Source organism: Cupressus sempervirens, chromosome 1 (assembly GCF_028749045.1).
Source record: "Cupressus sempervirens isolate cs-2001-9-10 chromosome 1, ASM2874904v1, whole genome shotgun sequence".
NCBI classification, from domain to species: domain Eukaryota; kingdom Viridiplantae; phylum Streptophyta; class Pinopsida; order Cupressales; family Cupressaceae; genus Cupressus; species Cupressus sempervirens.
Genome location: NC_143118.1, coordinates 110,324,977 through 110,340,125, shown reverse-complemented (window position 1 = coordinate 110,340,125; position 15,149 = coordinate 110,324,977). Strand labels below are relative to the sequence as shown.

General features: G+C 38.9%; 1 protein-coding gene across 1 annotated transcript in view; it reads left to right on the top strand.

Annotated features, from left to right (window-relative positions):
• The window catches only part of LOC149576456 (2-oxoglutarate (2OG) and Fe(II)-dependent oxygenase superfamily protein), a 55,045-nt gene extending 40,129 nt beyond the window's left edge, over positions 1 to 14,916 (top strand). Inside the window, exon 2 of the mRNA XM_089817360.1 lies at positions 13,098 to 14,916. Within this exon, the coding sequence (XP_089673486.1) occupies positions 13,098 to 14,435 (1,338 nt within the window). The 3' untranslated portion in view covers positions 14,436 to 14,916. The remainder of the gene's footprint in view (positions 1 to 13,097) is intronic.
• The last annotated feature ends 233 nt before the right edge of the window (positions 14,917 to 15,149 follow it).

The following is a 15,149-nucleotide window of genomic DNA, read 5'->3' as shown; positions in this document are numbered from 1 at the left end:
GTCTCACCAATGCCTTGTCATCCTATTTACGCCAACGGCACGTTGATCTATAAATATCATTGATAAATGATAGAAAATGGCTCTTGCACATATAGAAATAACAACCAACCTCTTTGGAATTTTCATTGATCAATCTTCAACTCTATTCTTGTGATGGAAAGCAAGAATGAATGAGGTAAAACTAGTTTGTGTTTTGCATTCATAATCGGTATAATTCTTGTTATTACACTTTCAAATATTCACATTAAGATAAAATTTGGTTTCTTCAGTCTTTCAAATGCTTTAGGACCCACTTGTAATGTTAAGGGTTCGTTTTAATATTTTATCCATCAGAGTCAAATTCAAATGCCAAATTGATTTGAAAAACCAAAAATAGTAAAAAAAGATCCCAAATTGTTGATGTGTTTCGGCCAAGTTCATCAGGGATAGATACATGGATGAAAAGACACTCTGCAGATAATTCTGCAATTAGACAGTTGGATCCCAAATTGGGTGTGGATCAGATCTAGACCCAAATTTTGAGACTTCGTAGAGAGAACTGGTAGTTTAGCTTCCAATCTAAGTTGTTGGTTTGGGGAGAGGGACAAGGACACCATTGAATATAACAGCACAACTATTTCTTGCTCTTGGACAGCACAACTATTTCTTACTCTTGGGTATAGGTACAAGTTTGTGTATATGCATATAAATGTAAATAACTTGTAGGCTTGAATTTTCACTAAAGAATTCATATAATTTCCACACCAAACATTGTATTCATCTCCTAATCAGCACTTCGAGCATAGGAAGGATCTACCAATTATGGTCTCTTGACTTTCTTCCTGCATGGTCAAATTCCTGCAATTGATTTACAAGACAAGGCAAAACTTAGAAGCATATCAAAGCATACGAGTTATTACACTTCTTTTTTAGTTTGAAATGAAGCACATTGGCATTAATTCACAATAGGAGTGCAGAGTAGAGATGAGATCACAGTGAAAAGACTCCTGCTCTTGTAATGCAGTGTTTGACACATTTTCAAATAAACGTAGATTGAAATAGGGAGTGGTTTACTCTTAGGAATGTTGGTAAACAAATTTGTCCTTTGATTATGACTGTTGAATACCCAAGCTTGGGACAATATCCGATTACTAACAGCTGAAAAGCCACTTATGGATAAATAGGCTTTTCTCTGAATTGATAGGTACAGCTCCCTGTGATAGATTATCAATGATTATATTTTATTCCTAAATCTAATTCGGGGTATGTTCTTGACCCGAGAACAGAAGAGGTAAGACCAAGTCAGACCTAAACAAAATCTAACTCAGGCAAATAAAGATTTCTGAAGATTTGATTAAGTTCATGAACCCACACATGTTATGCATTCACGAAGCTTAACAACACTCCTGACAACATTCAACTTAGCTAATTTAAATCTAAACTAGAGTTAGTTAAAGGAAAACATTTAAAGGGATTTCTCTTCGAACAAACAACAACAATTCTTATCACGTTTGTTCACTATCTCAAAACAGGGGAGTGAAACTATGTTCTTTCCTTGCTTCAATTCAGGCAAAAGAGAAAACACAAACTAAAAATGACAGAGAATGGAACAGGAAATAATTGACACAAAATACCATTAATTGTCTTTTCAACATCAAGTATCTCACACCAAAAATTTGCTGACGTTTCATTAATCTTTCAATTCCATACATATAGAGTTTCGAGATGACCGTTACAATAGAAGCTTAATTTGTTCATCTTTTGAAAATGACAATTGGCAAGATGCCAGTTTGTCGTATTACAAAATTACAAAAGAAAACGAAAAGAGGGCATAATATGAATCATTTAGACTTCTTCCCCTTTTCTGTTTTCGCTCTATATGCCTTAGCAGCAACTATTACTGGAATTAGCTCCTCATGGTTGGGCACGTGTATATTGGTGAATCTCAAGAGCCATTTTGAATGTTCCCTTGCCAGCTCTTTCACAACACTCAACTGATTTGGCAACTCCTCTGCAGCCACGTGTATACAACCACTGAGTGTCTGGAGTTCCGCAATTCTGTTTTGACTACTGAAAGTCACTCCAGACAGATTATCCAAAAATGTAGAAAAGTTATTTTTCATTATATCTATTCCAATGAGAGCCTTTCCTTGACCACTAGTTTGTGAATCAGTGTGTAACCCTTTCATGAGTTTTAATCCTCTATCTTGAGTCTTCTTTGCTTTATCCTCTGTTTCCTTGAGTCCCTTTTCAACTAGCTAGATCATTTCTAGCTTGAACTGCATGTTTTGGAACCATTCGAACAAAGGTTCATTTCCTTTCTTCAAAATCTTTGCTTCAACTGCTTTTTTTGCTTTCATCCAGATGATCATCTTTAGAAGAGAGATGCAATCATCACATTTGACCCTTTCTTCAGCTAGAGTATTGCTATTAGACATGATGTTTTCCTTTTCTGTTTCCAGTTTGAGGATAACATTACTGATTTGATCTATGATAGAAACTCCTTCTGATTTGAGTTTCTCAATCTATTCCTTTCCAATCTAGCCGAAGTGTCTATCCTCTTGAAGTTGAGAAATGAGGGCTTGCACTTCAGCAGCAGTAGGATTCTGGGTTACTGACACACCAGAGATAGTGGCCAGCGGGGTGACCAATTGCCTGATGAACTTGTTCAACTCTTCTATCTCAGCTTTCATCCTAATCTTTGATAACTTAAGACTTTCTAATTGGCCTTCTATAACTTCATTACTTGACCTCCACAAGCCAACCTTTGTGTCATGTCTGGCCTCTCCAAGATCAATTGAATGCAGAGTGAAATCATCGGCTGTGCCAACCTTTGTGTCATGTTTGGCCTCTCCAAGATCAATTGAATGCAAAGTGAAATCATTGGCCGTCATGTCCTCGATTCTCCCTCCTTTGTTTGGCTTGGCTATTTCCATTGTCAAATGTCCTGTTTCCGGATCTTGCCCAAGTATTGACAAAGTCTTTTGCTTCTTAACTTTTGTCAATGCAGACCCGCAACGAACTGCGAGAGATACAATATCTTTTGTGGAAGCACTTTCATCCTTTCTCTTTCTCTTCCTTTCCAAAGTATCTTCCAACCAAGAATCTGTTCCTATCACTTTGGAAGCCAGTCCAAGTGATTCAATACTGAACATCTTTTTCTTAACTGGAGTTATTGTTACAACAGTTGAAGAGAAAGGATTTGTCAAATCTTTAGAGATGAACCTAGAAGATGTCTGGCCCTTCTCCACCTCTGAAGTTTTCTTCGCTACCTCATTTGACTTAGTAGACTCGCTGCTGCTACTCTTTCCATCCCCTAAGTCTACTATCTGTATAGGGGAACCATTTGGCCTCAGAAGCGAAGCACTTACTGATGGAACAGGGCTATGATGAGGAGATGGAACTGGAGTGGTATGAGGAGAAGGAATTGGGGTAGTGTGAGGAGATGGAACTGGAGTAGTATGAGGGGATGGGACTGGAGTGGAGGCATTGTCCTTTGGCTCTTCTGTCTTCTTCTCTTCAGTATTAGTCTAGGTTCCTATAACTAGGAGGGAACTATCATGATAGGTCTTAGTTATAGGGACATTCTTGTCCGGAGGTTGATCACCTCCGCCTAAAGGTTGAGTTGGCCCTTGAGTGGAAGCTATGGTCACGCCTGGTGTAGCACTCTGAGATGAAGTAGGCGTTGCAACTGCTGGAGAAACTTTAGTGGCTCCACCTTTACTCTGGCTCTTCCTGGATGTCCACTCAACCCATTTCCCCATTCTCTTGATGATCATAGCCATCATGATATCAAGATTTTCTTCCACATCTACATATGGCTCAGAACTGATAGGAATCCCCCTTAACTTAGTCAAATAGGTATTGCTATACATATTTTGACCATCATCCTCCAACCCTTCAACATTGAGATCAATACCATATGTCTTTACTTGTTCCACCGTGAGCTTGGCGAAAGCACAATCTCGGCTCTCCAACTCATCCTTGCAATCTGCCCAATAATCTTCTACAGTGGTAGCATGCTTGATCACACTCCCAATTTGTAGCACCTCTCTAGCGTATCCATTTGGATCGAACATAGGTCTCACAACCTCATATTCTTCCAACTTGTACTTAGTCTCGAATGCCTTGAGCATATTTTTAGCATTAGAACAAGACTCACAACAGTAAGCTCCAACCTTCATAGGGAATTCATACCCTTTCTTCTTCAAGCTTGCGCTCAGCACGTTCACCTGGATCGCTTGCCCCATGATCTCTATCAGCACAATCAGATCACTTGGGTATCTGGGCAGCTTCAAAGGAAATCCGTCGAAAGCTACAAGACGCAAATATGAAAAGGATGAGAATTGAATAAAATAGCTACCAAACTGATTGATGGCCGCCATTGCCTCTGGGCTGAACCTCCTCTCCAGGCATCCTTGGAGTTCCCTGCAAATCCTCATTGTAAATGAGTCATTAAATCTGACATATTCTGCATAGCTATTCTGTAATTGCAAGCATGGATAAAATTCATAACTTTTCACATCATCAGGGAAGTTCTCTACTCTGGGAAGGCCTAGCCACAATTGTAGAGAAGCTAACATATAAATCAGGAAAGAAGACATGTAGAAGGTATTGTAAAACTTTGCGGCACTGAGGGCTCTGGACAGATGCTCACTTACCTCATAGGCCCAATCAACATAATGTGTATTTGAACAGATGATTTGTACCAAAAAGAAATACTGTTCAACAAAATTGAGTGCTTCTACCTCACCTTTCAATCGATGTAAGAGAACCAAAATGTCTACGATCTCGGGCTTGAGATCAGTGCCAAATAGAGTCTTAGGAACCTTACTCTTAGCTCCTCGTGGCTTTTTGAACGAGGACCTGATAATTTCTTTTCGCCACACCATTTTCTTGAAAGAGAACTCGGACATGGCTCCTACTGTCAACTCGGAAAATTCTTCTCGCTCTGGAACCCGGAGGCAATTTACTACAATTTGCCTATCAATCGAGATTAAAACTGTATGGTCGGGCAGAAAAATTTGTCTGGTATCCGGGTTATAGTGATTTATACATTCCACAATCAAGTCAGGAGCTTGAACTGCCATCGGAAATCCAGCTGCTTCCACTAGCCCGCTTCGTCGGAGCTTCTCAGTTATGGGGTGAATTGGTTCTGACCTCAGTCGCCTTTGAAAATCTTGCATGTCAAAGAAACAGAGCAAGGTATCTGTAACATTTTGCAATGTAGATTTGATTCCATTCAGTCCATCGAACCCGATGAATCTAGTTGCCATTTTATCTGAGATGGAAGTGAATTGAAACCTTAAAATTGAAAGCAGTGCTGAGAGTAGAATTTGCAAGTATAAGAGCTTTGAAAATGCTATACAATTCAACAGCATAACAATTCAATAAAAAGCGGTAATTTGAAAAACTGTTATATTTCTTTCTATATAGAAATCCTAATTCACCCGTTAATCTTCAAGATCCGTGCTACACGAGTGAATTAAAGGATAAATCCGTTGGATTAGTAAATGCGGGAGTTTGTAACAGATTTTTCCATGTCTTTTCACTGTTCCCGTTGGCCTAACGGTAACTTTCTTTAATTACATACTTTCCCGTTTTTCACCAAGTTCCGGAGAATTAAGAACGGAGTACTCCATAAGGAAATATTCGCTCAGCTAGATTTTGCTCAAAATACCTTTCCAAATGTGATTAACTTGTTTCCATTACCATTTTAAATTATCTTGTGATCAATTTATGTGCCCGACATGCTTGCAGAGTTGATTTTTCAATAGATGTGGAAAGTCGCCATCAAGAGTTGGAAACTCGCCGAGGGGAAAGCAATTTCCGTTTTTCCGCCCTTGCCTTTGTTTTCACTTTATCCTTTAAGTCAATGTGCCTCTAGGTTTTGGAAAATCTCAAAAGGATTGCGAAAATGGAAAAGGGACCCACTTGCTTTTCTCTCTCACAAATGCCTTTATCGGAAAACAGACTTCATGGGTCGAAAGCCCGCCGTGAAGAAGTTATTTCAGAATTCTCCGCTAGAGGTGATTTTGAGCACTATGATGAATCCTGAGTGCCTCCCAAGGTGGAATGCTGTAATTTAGAGATGACCCATCCATAGAACAACTCATTTCTTTCTTGCTTCAGCCTGTAAGCTTCATTTGTCGATCTCTACGGAAAAGCACCTTCAAGGGTTGGAAACTCGCCAAGGAGAGGGCGATCTTTGTTTTTCCGCAAGCTTTGTATTTTCATATGAAAAACATCATGAACCATAAAAAAGTCCACTATCGAAAACCACTTTGTGAATTGCCAGAATCTCCATCAGATTAGGTCCTAAACTACCCACAAACTCACGACATAGAGGGAAACCTGCCCGGCCATGTGATGCGAAGGAAGGGAACAATGGATAATCCGATGGAGAAACTTTATACCTAAGACAAATGAAAACTAGACCTAGGCACACCTAGACTTAACCAATGACAAGACATTTTCCATTTTTCATTATGGATTCGGGATGGAAAGTGGGGCAACAAGGAAGTGATATAAAAAGGAAATTTTTTTTTACCTTAAAGTATGACCTAGAACCACAACTCATGTAATAACAAAACACAATTCAATGAATAGTAGCAAAATACAGATAAATAATGATATCTTAAGGTCAGTGCACCAAAATAATTAATAGTGCATGAACTTTCATCTGGGTTCACCTATGGTCTGCCCTAGGCTCCCAGGATGCATTGTGGGTCCTTCACAAGGTACTTGGGGTGCATGGGCAAAACCCAGGACAAACCTAATGCTATAATAGATCTGAATTGGAATACAACTGGTATAGGGGGCAATAATGTAGAACCCAGTATTATAGACTTGAACCTATGGTGTTTACTTTCTACATTTTTCTAATCAAGTTTCTTGTTGGGAGCATCAAACAAGAATCTTTCCCATCTTAATTGTTTAAATCTTTTTATCATTGTACAACCTGACAGATAAAATAGTGAAGACTTGTGTACTCCATTGATGAGGAATATCTAGTATGAACAATGTGTGTGTATATATATAAACAAAATCCTCTTGTGAGCATCAGTTAACGTGATCTCATACACTTAATTGATCTATTTCTTGACGGTGGTGTAAAAACTCAACTTCATGTTTCGAGGTTCATATTACAACAATAGATAAGTCGTCTATTATTAGTGAATGGTTATCTATTGTAAACATCTAGTTAGCTGTAGTTTGCTTTCTCTAGAATAGAATGTTTCTATTCTTTACGATCCTAAGGAGACATCATTTTATTCTTTTGGATAAATTGACCTTCCGGTTTTTGTTAATAACAAGCAAGTATTTATCAATTACTTCCTTAATATGGTATCAGAGCCTAGACTTCAAATTTTTTCGAATTTTTTATAATTTCTTTCGAAACTATCTACTCCAATTTTTTTTCCAAAATTCTTTCTGAAGTCTTTTACGTGCTTCATAATACCTAGTCACGGCTAGGGTTTCAGAGACAAAAATCTGCAAATTCGTTTGGAAAAAAGGCGTATTTTCTTGGACATTTTTTCTGAAAATCGCAATTTGCAAATCAATGATTTCTTGGGTGTTTTGGTCTGTGCTGTCCCTACAAAAATGCCTCTGTTCTGGAACAAATCGGGCATCTTTTTGCTTGCAAACGTCATTTTTTATGCCATTTTTTTATCTCCATGGCTGTCGACTGTATTTTTTTCTAAACCCTGATTTATGAGCTCAAAAAAATATTTTGATTTCAGATTCTTGTTGGGTTTTTCAAGAGCTCAACTGGGTTGTCTGTTTTTTTGGGTGCCTCGATTTTCTTGCCTCAATTTTCGAGCTAGCAGATCCAGAAAACAACATATTCCTTTTAGGTTTTTTGAGCTCTCTTCTAGGTCACTTTGATTTTTTTGGGTCTTCCATTTTTTGCCTTGAAGAACGTGCCTTCATAGATTTTCATAGTTTTCATTGAAAAACGTGCCATGGCATCTCTAACAAACATTCTGCTCAAGCATAACTCCAAATTCAATGGTCGAAATTATGGCACTTGGAAGCAGCAGACCATTGCAATTTTTGAATATTGGAACATTCAATGCAACTACTACCACAAGTTTGGACATATGAAGGTTGAATGTTGGAAACGCTTGGCTGCACAGTCTAACCAATTAGGTTCATAGCCCAAAGCGAACAGTGGAGAGCACACTGAGTAGGAGGAATCTGCCTTTTACGCCTTCATGGCTAAAAGATCTATAGATCATGTGAAGTTGTTTGCCTGTTACATTGATTCAGGTGCCTCTCGTCATTTCACTCACCGCAGAGACTGGTTTACTGACTACCAACCTTATTCAGAGTCTGTTATTTTTGGTGGTGGAGAACAATACATGGTTGTCGGCAAAGGCAACATTCAAATTTATTCTGTTGGGAGGAATCTACATTCCTTGATGTATACTACATTCTAGGGATGGAACTAAATCTACTCTCAGTTAGTAAGTTATTGCGACATTCTCCACACTTGGCAGTCACCTTCAGTTCACATTAGTGCACAATCATTGATTGGGCGACTAAGTCTTCTATTGCAGTGGGTCTTGAGGATCATGGTCTTTTCAAACTTACTGATTCTGGTGATTCTCAGAACTTAGCTATGGCTGCTCGGCGGTCTTCTGTTAGCACACTTTGGCATCAGTGATATGGGCACTTGAATGTGCATTATCTCTCACAGCTTGCTTGGGATGAGCTTGTTCTTGGCTTGCCAGAGATTCAGACTCAACAGCTTGGAGTTTGTGATGCATGCTAGCCTAGGAAGCAACATCTCACACCTTGCACCAGTGCGACTCATGGCGAGCTTCTCAGGTACTTAAGCTTGTACATGCCGATATCTGCAGCCCTATGGCCACTCCTGTTCTTGGGTCCAGGTATTTTTTGTTGTTTGTTGATGATTTCAGTAGAAAAATGTGGGTATATTTTCTTAAAAAGAAATCAGATGCATTTCCTGTATTTCAAAAGTTTAAACCTTTAGTTGAAAAAGAGTCTGGGAAACTATTATTACTCTTAGATTAGACAATGGGGGGGGGGATTTTGTTCTAACGTTTTCTCCAACTTCTTAGATACATATGGCATCAAACGCCAGTTAACCACACCCCACACGCCACAACAGAACAGTGTAGTTGAACGTCGGAACAGAACAATCACCGAGGTGGCTTGATCCATGCTCGAACATGGACATGTTCCGAAGCAGTTTTGTGCAGAAGCAGTTAATGCTGCAATTTATCTGTTGAACCAGTCACCCATAGTGGCGGTCAAAGGTAAAACTCCGGAAGAGCCTTGGTTAGGTCGCAAGCCCAAAACAGTCACTTGAAGGTTTTTGGCTCCCTTACTTTTGTTTGGATCCCTGATGCGTCATGCCCCAAGTTGGATGCCAAGACATTGTTGGATATAGCAGTCTTCACAAAGCCTACCGCTTGATCGATGTTGAGACATCTCGTCTCATCTACAGTCATGATGTAGTCTTTGATGAGTAACAGGGACCTTTCATGCTTGTTTCTCCTGTTCTTGATCTAGCAGACCAGCTTATGCAGGTTCATGATTTGGGAGTTCGGCTTCCATTAGGTCCACCTGATGGGAGGGCTCCAATAGCTCCTGGAGCTCCAATTATACAAGTGATACCTGTATAGACACCTCCGACTTCTCTTGTAGGATCACTTCGCTTTGTAGATGCTTCACTTGAGTTTGATCCAGATTCTTCTGATGATGAACGTGATCATCATACATCTCCTGATACTCATGATGGTCATTCTCCTATTTGGCCTAAGTGGTGGGCTAAGACACTGATCTTTGTGATGATGAGCTCATTGATGGGAGAACTGCTTGGAAAAAGAGAAAAACTACAGATTCTGTTAACTTTTCTCTTATGGCCAACATTCATAGTGTTTTTGAACCTCAAACATATTCCGAGGCTAAAGGAATTCTAGAGTGGGAATAGGCCATGCAATCTGAACACCAGATTCTGCTGAAGAACAACACTTGGGTCCTTTCTGATCTTCCACCAGGGAAGAAATCCATTGGCTGCAAATGGGTTTACAAAATCAAATACAAATTGGATGGTACTTTGGACAAGTGCAAAGCTCGTTTAGTGGTGAAGGGCTTTTCTCAGCATTAGGGCATTGATTATGAGGAGACTTGTGCTTCTACAACAAAGATGAGCACCATTAGATTAGTCCTAGCCATGGCAACACAGTTTGGTTGGGAGGTTCATCAGATGGACGTCAAGAGTGCTTTCCTAAATGGTGATCTCCATGAAGAGGTCTACATGATACAACCTCTTGGTTTCAAGGTTACTGGTAAAGACCATCAATTTCTTAGATTGGTAAAAGCTCTCTATGGCTTGAAGCAAGCCCCTCGGGCATGGTACAAAAAAATTGACAAGTACCTCAGTGATCAAGGCTTCAAGAGGAGTTCTTCATACTCAAATCTATACATCAAGACTACTGAAAATGACATCATCCTTCTGGTTATTTATGTGGATGATCTGATCATCACTGATAGTTCGACATCTGAACACCAGACCCTGTTGGAGAACAACAATTGGGTCCCTTCTGATCCTTCACCAGGGAAGAAACCCATTGGCTGCAAATGGGTTTACAAAATCAAATACAAATCAAATGGTACTTTGGACAAGTACAAAGCTCGTTTAGTGGCGAAGGGCTTTTCTCAGTGTCAGGGTATTGATTATGAGGAGACCTTTACTCCTACTGTAAAGATGAGCACCATCAGATTAGTCCTAGCCATGGCAGCACAATTTGGCTGGCAGGTTCATTGAATGGACGTCAAGAGTGCTTTCCTAAATGGTGATCTCCATGAAGAGGTCTACATGACGCAACCTCTTGGTTTCAAGGTTGCTGGTAAAGACCATCAGGTTCTCAGATTGGTAAAATCTCTCTATGGCTTGAAGCAATCCCCTCGGGCATGGTACATAAAAATTGACAAGTACCTCAGCAATCAAGGCTTCAAGAGGAGTTCTTTAGACTCAAATCTATACATCAAGACTACTGAAAATGACATCATCCTTCTGGTTATTTATGTGGATGATCTGATCATCACTGACAATTCGACGTCTTTGATTCAGGGAATCAAACAGAATTTATGCCAGTCTTTTGATATGACTGACCTTAGGCTCATGCATTATTGGCTAGGTGTTGAAGTTTGGCAACAGTCTTCTGGTATATTCATCTCTCAGTCCAAATATGCCAAGGCCCTGTTAGACGAATTTCGTATGTAGGATTGCAAACCTGGATCTACATGTATGGAGAAAGGTCTCAAGTTATCAGCAAAGTCTGATTCTCCTTCCGTTGATGATACTGCATACAGGCAACTAGTAGGCAGCCTCATCTACATCTCTACTATTAGGCTTGATATCAGCTTCGTAGTCAGCTATATTTCACGGTTTATGACAGCTCCTAAGATTGATCGTTGGATGGCAGCAAAGCGTGTGCTTCGTTATGTGAAGGGCACTTCAGATTATGGACTTCTGTACTCTCGAAGTTCTAATCCTAAACTCAGTGAGTTCACAGATTCAGATTGGGCAGGCTCTGTTGATGATAAAAAGTCAACGTTTGGATATGTGTTCAGTTTGGGATCCAGTGCAGTCACATGGACCAGTAAGAAGCAGCAGGCAGTTTCTCTCTCCTCTACAGAGGCCGAATAGAAAGGGACTGTTAAGGCAAGATGTGAAGCTGTTTGGCTTCATTGGATGCTTGGGGATATGCATATGTCACCAACAAGACCGACTACTCTGTTTGTTGATAACGAAGGCGTTATCTAGTTAGCACGAAATCTAGTCTTCCATGAATGAACCAAGCATGTGGATGTTCACTATCATTACATATGACAGCTGGTTGAAGACGAGACTATAGATTTGCAGTGTATTCCTACCACAGATCAGACTATAGACATTCTTACTAAGTCTCTTGGTCCTGATAAGTTTGTCAAATTCAGAGGACAGCTTGGTGTTCTAGATAGATTAATCATTAAGGGAGGGTATTACAATAATAGATAAGTCGTCTATTGTTAGTTAATGGTTATCTATTGTAAATATCTAGTTAGTTTTAGTTTGCTTTCTCTAGAATAGAATGTTTTTATTCTTTACAATCGTTTCCTAGGGAAACATTGTCTTATTCTTTTGTATAAATTGACCTTCCGGTCTTTGTTAATAACAAGCATGTACCAATTACTTCTGTAATAGTTCAGACTGCCAAAAGTTTCAAGGTTCACTAAAAAACTCTACTTGTTTTGGTCAAGTCTGGCAGTTTTGCCCTGGAATAGAGTGCCTTTCATAACCCTTTTGGAAAAGAGAATATCTAATATATGCAGCATAGAAGGTGAAGCAAATAAGAGGAATGCATTTGTCTTGTTTGACACCTCTTTTATGTATCAGAGAGCTAAAAGGACTAGAAACAACATATTTTTTATGATTGGAAATACGGTAGACTGGGATAGTTGATGATAGAGGTTCTAGATGACTGGGCTTTTATTCTAAAACATGGACTAGAATCCAGATTTTTATATTCTTATTCTTGAACTTCTTGATTTTTTAAATGGACATGTTTTCCTCACAAAATATAATAAAATGAAATTTGTCTAGCAGTGATAGTTTAACTATACAGTTTTAATTTATAAACCTCAAATGGTGGTTGGCAGTATATATTATGAAAAGATTGTTCAAACTTCAGATTGCTCTTTTGCAACTTGCTTCCACAATCATATATGTACTATTTACTCTTTGAATTATCAATCCACGCCTTTGAATCCCTATCTAGGCCTATGTGGTCATGCCATGTTACCCTTGTGGAACTGTGATTGGATTGAAGATTTTAATGTTCTCTCTAGCATTGTATGAAAATGTTCTCTTTATGAAATTTATATAGGTTATTTTGAGAGAGAACATGGTAACATACCGAAACTTGATATTGAATTGTGATTGCATTGATATTGAATTTCTGTTTCAATATACATTTATCTCTAACAACGTTCTTTGTGAAAACTTATTTTTAGCTTATAATGAAGTGATCGCTTGATTGATTTATCTATATAAATTATGATGGGAAATCTTTGGGTGGTTTCTGACAAGCTCTTGGCAGGACCATGGTTTAGGTACAGATGTTTCTTTAAAGAAAGCAGATAGGAAGGTCTCTTCATTTGCAGCACAGTTAAATTTTTCTCAGAATACTTCAGTAAAATTGGAACACAAAAATATAACATCAAAAGGTGATAATTGCTATAAGCAGAGGACAGTGCTGCTACCTGAAGAAAATTTAGGATTTAAGGTCATTGAAAAACATGATGCTGAGACAGTTACTTCACAAGGTCTTCAGCATTGTAGTGAGTTTGAAGGGCTTGGGAATAGTTTCAAGCAACTGGGTTTTTGCATGGTAGAAGTTGGACTTAGGTTGGCTCAAATATGTGATCAGGCCATTGAGGGAATTGAACTAGAGAAGGTGATACTGGATGCACACACAGCCAAGGGTCGTCTCATCCACTACCATTCACTCAGTGAAACAAATATGTTGATGGGCTTAGCAAAAACAAATGGATCTAACAAAAGGCTTTCAGGTAAGGAATCAAGATGCACCCGCTCCAAAAAGTATTCATCAGCAAGCAGCAATCAAGAAATCAAGGGAAAAGATCATTTTGCCATTGCAGAAAAGAATGATTCATTTTATCCCAGTACTAAAAAGTTTCCCAGTCCAGTCAAACCTGATCTTTGGCAAGAGTGGCACTATGATTATGGAATTTTTACCTTGCTCACTGCTCCTTTATTTCTATCATCTTTCTCACTTCCAATTATAAGTAATGGTATTCTAATGAATCAATCTGCTCAAGAGTGTTCCTCTCCTGATGGGCACACATACTTGAAAATTTTGAACATTGTTAATGGCAAGGTTATGTTTGCTAGTGCTCCATTAGGCAGTCTGATTGTGCAGGTAGGGGAGGCAGCACAAATATTGTCAGGTGGAAAGTTGCATGCTACTGCTCATTGTGTTTGCAGACCTCCAGAAAGAATAGATGTAAGCCGGGAAACATTTGTAGTGTTTCTCCAACCGGCATGGAATAAATCTCTCTCTCCCCCGAAATTGTTTTATGAAGAAAAGGAGGCAGCCAAACATAGTTTTGAAAACATTACTGAAAGTCCTAGTACAGAAATGATGGAGCGAAATGATTTGAAAAACAATCTTAACAGCTTATCTCTTGCAGTTAATGAAAATGAACCTGGTTTGGAAAATCTTGGACTGGAATCTGCAGTGAGTACTGAGACCTTTACTCAAAATGCAAATGACTTGAAAATGCTTATTAATGAGATCCAAAAGATTTTGCCACCATTAATGTCCCGATGGAAAGAAGGCCAGACGTTTGCTGAGTTTTCACGTGAAACTACTAGGAAGTACTATGGTGCTGATGGCATGCAGTCAAGTAGGTAGAAAATGTTATAAGTGCTTTCAAGGATATTTGGTTGCTGTAGTTGGCATCTCCCGGTTGGATAGGTGGTGGATTTGGATTTTAGCATGCTCTGTGTTGTACTGCCATGAAAAGGCATGTTAACCGAAAGAGGGCTATTTTGTCTTCAATCCTCAGTTAATGTGATTAATGGTTCGAAATTTTTTGCGTAAAAGCTAATTGCTAGAAGTCGTCTGAACCTAAATGAAGGAGAAGCATTCCATATGTCACATTTGTGGAATACTAGATGCAAATTGCCTTGAACTTCAAGTCATAATAACACTTCTTATATGTTTATTTGTAGTTTTTATCGGTACAGATTATTAATCAGCCATAATTGTATCTTGAGATCTGGAAAATTGTCGAGAAAGATTTTTTTCTGGATTGACTACTTATTACTTCCAATAGCAAAGCGGACAGTCTCCCCACCAGATGATAAAGGAGAAACCAGAGCTTATGTTTAAATGTTCATTGTTATTTCATGAATGCCACTTATACACTGGAGCATAGCCAAGTCCATGTCACTACTAAGTAGCAGAGTAAAAGGATGATGCCCTTGGTGTTGCATGTTATTGACTAGCAATCATATATGTAATCTTTGTAAAATATCTAACTTGTGCTCTTTATCCAAACACTACTGTTGATGTTTGATAACTTCAGTCGGATAAACCTATATATATAATAATATATGAGATATA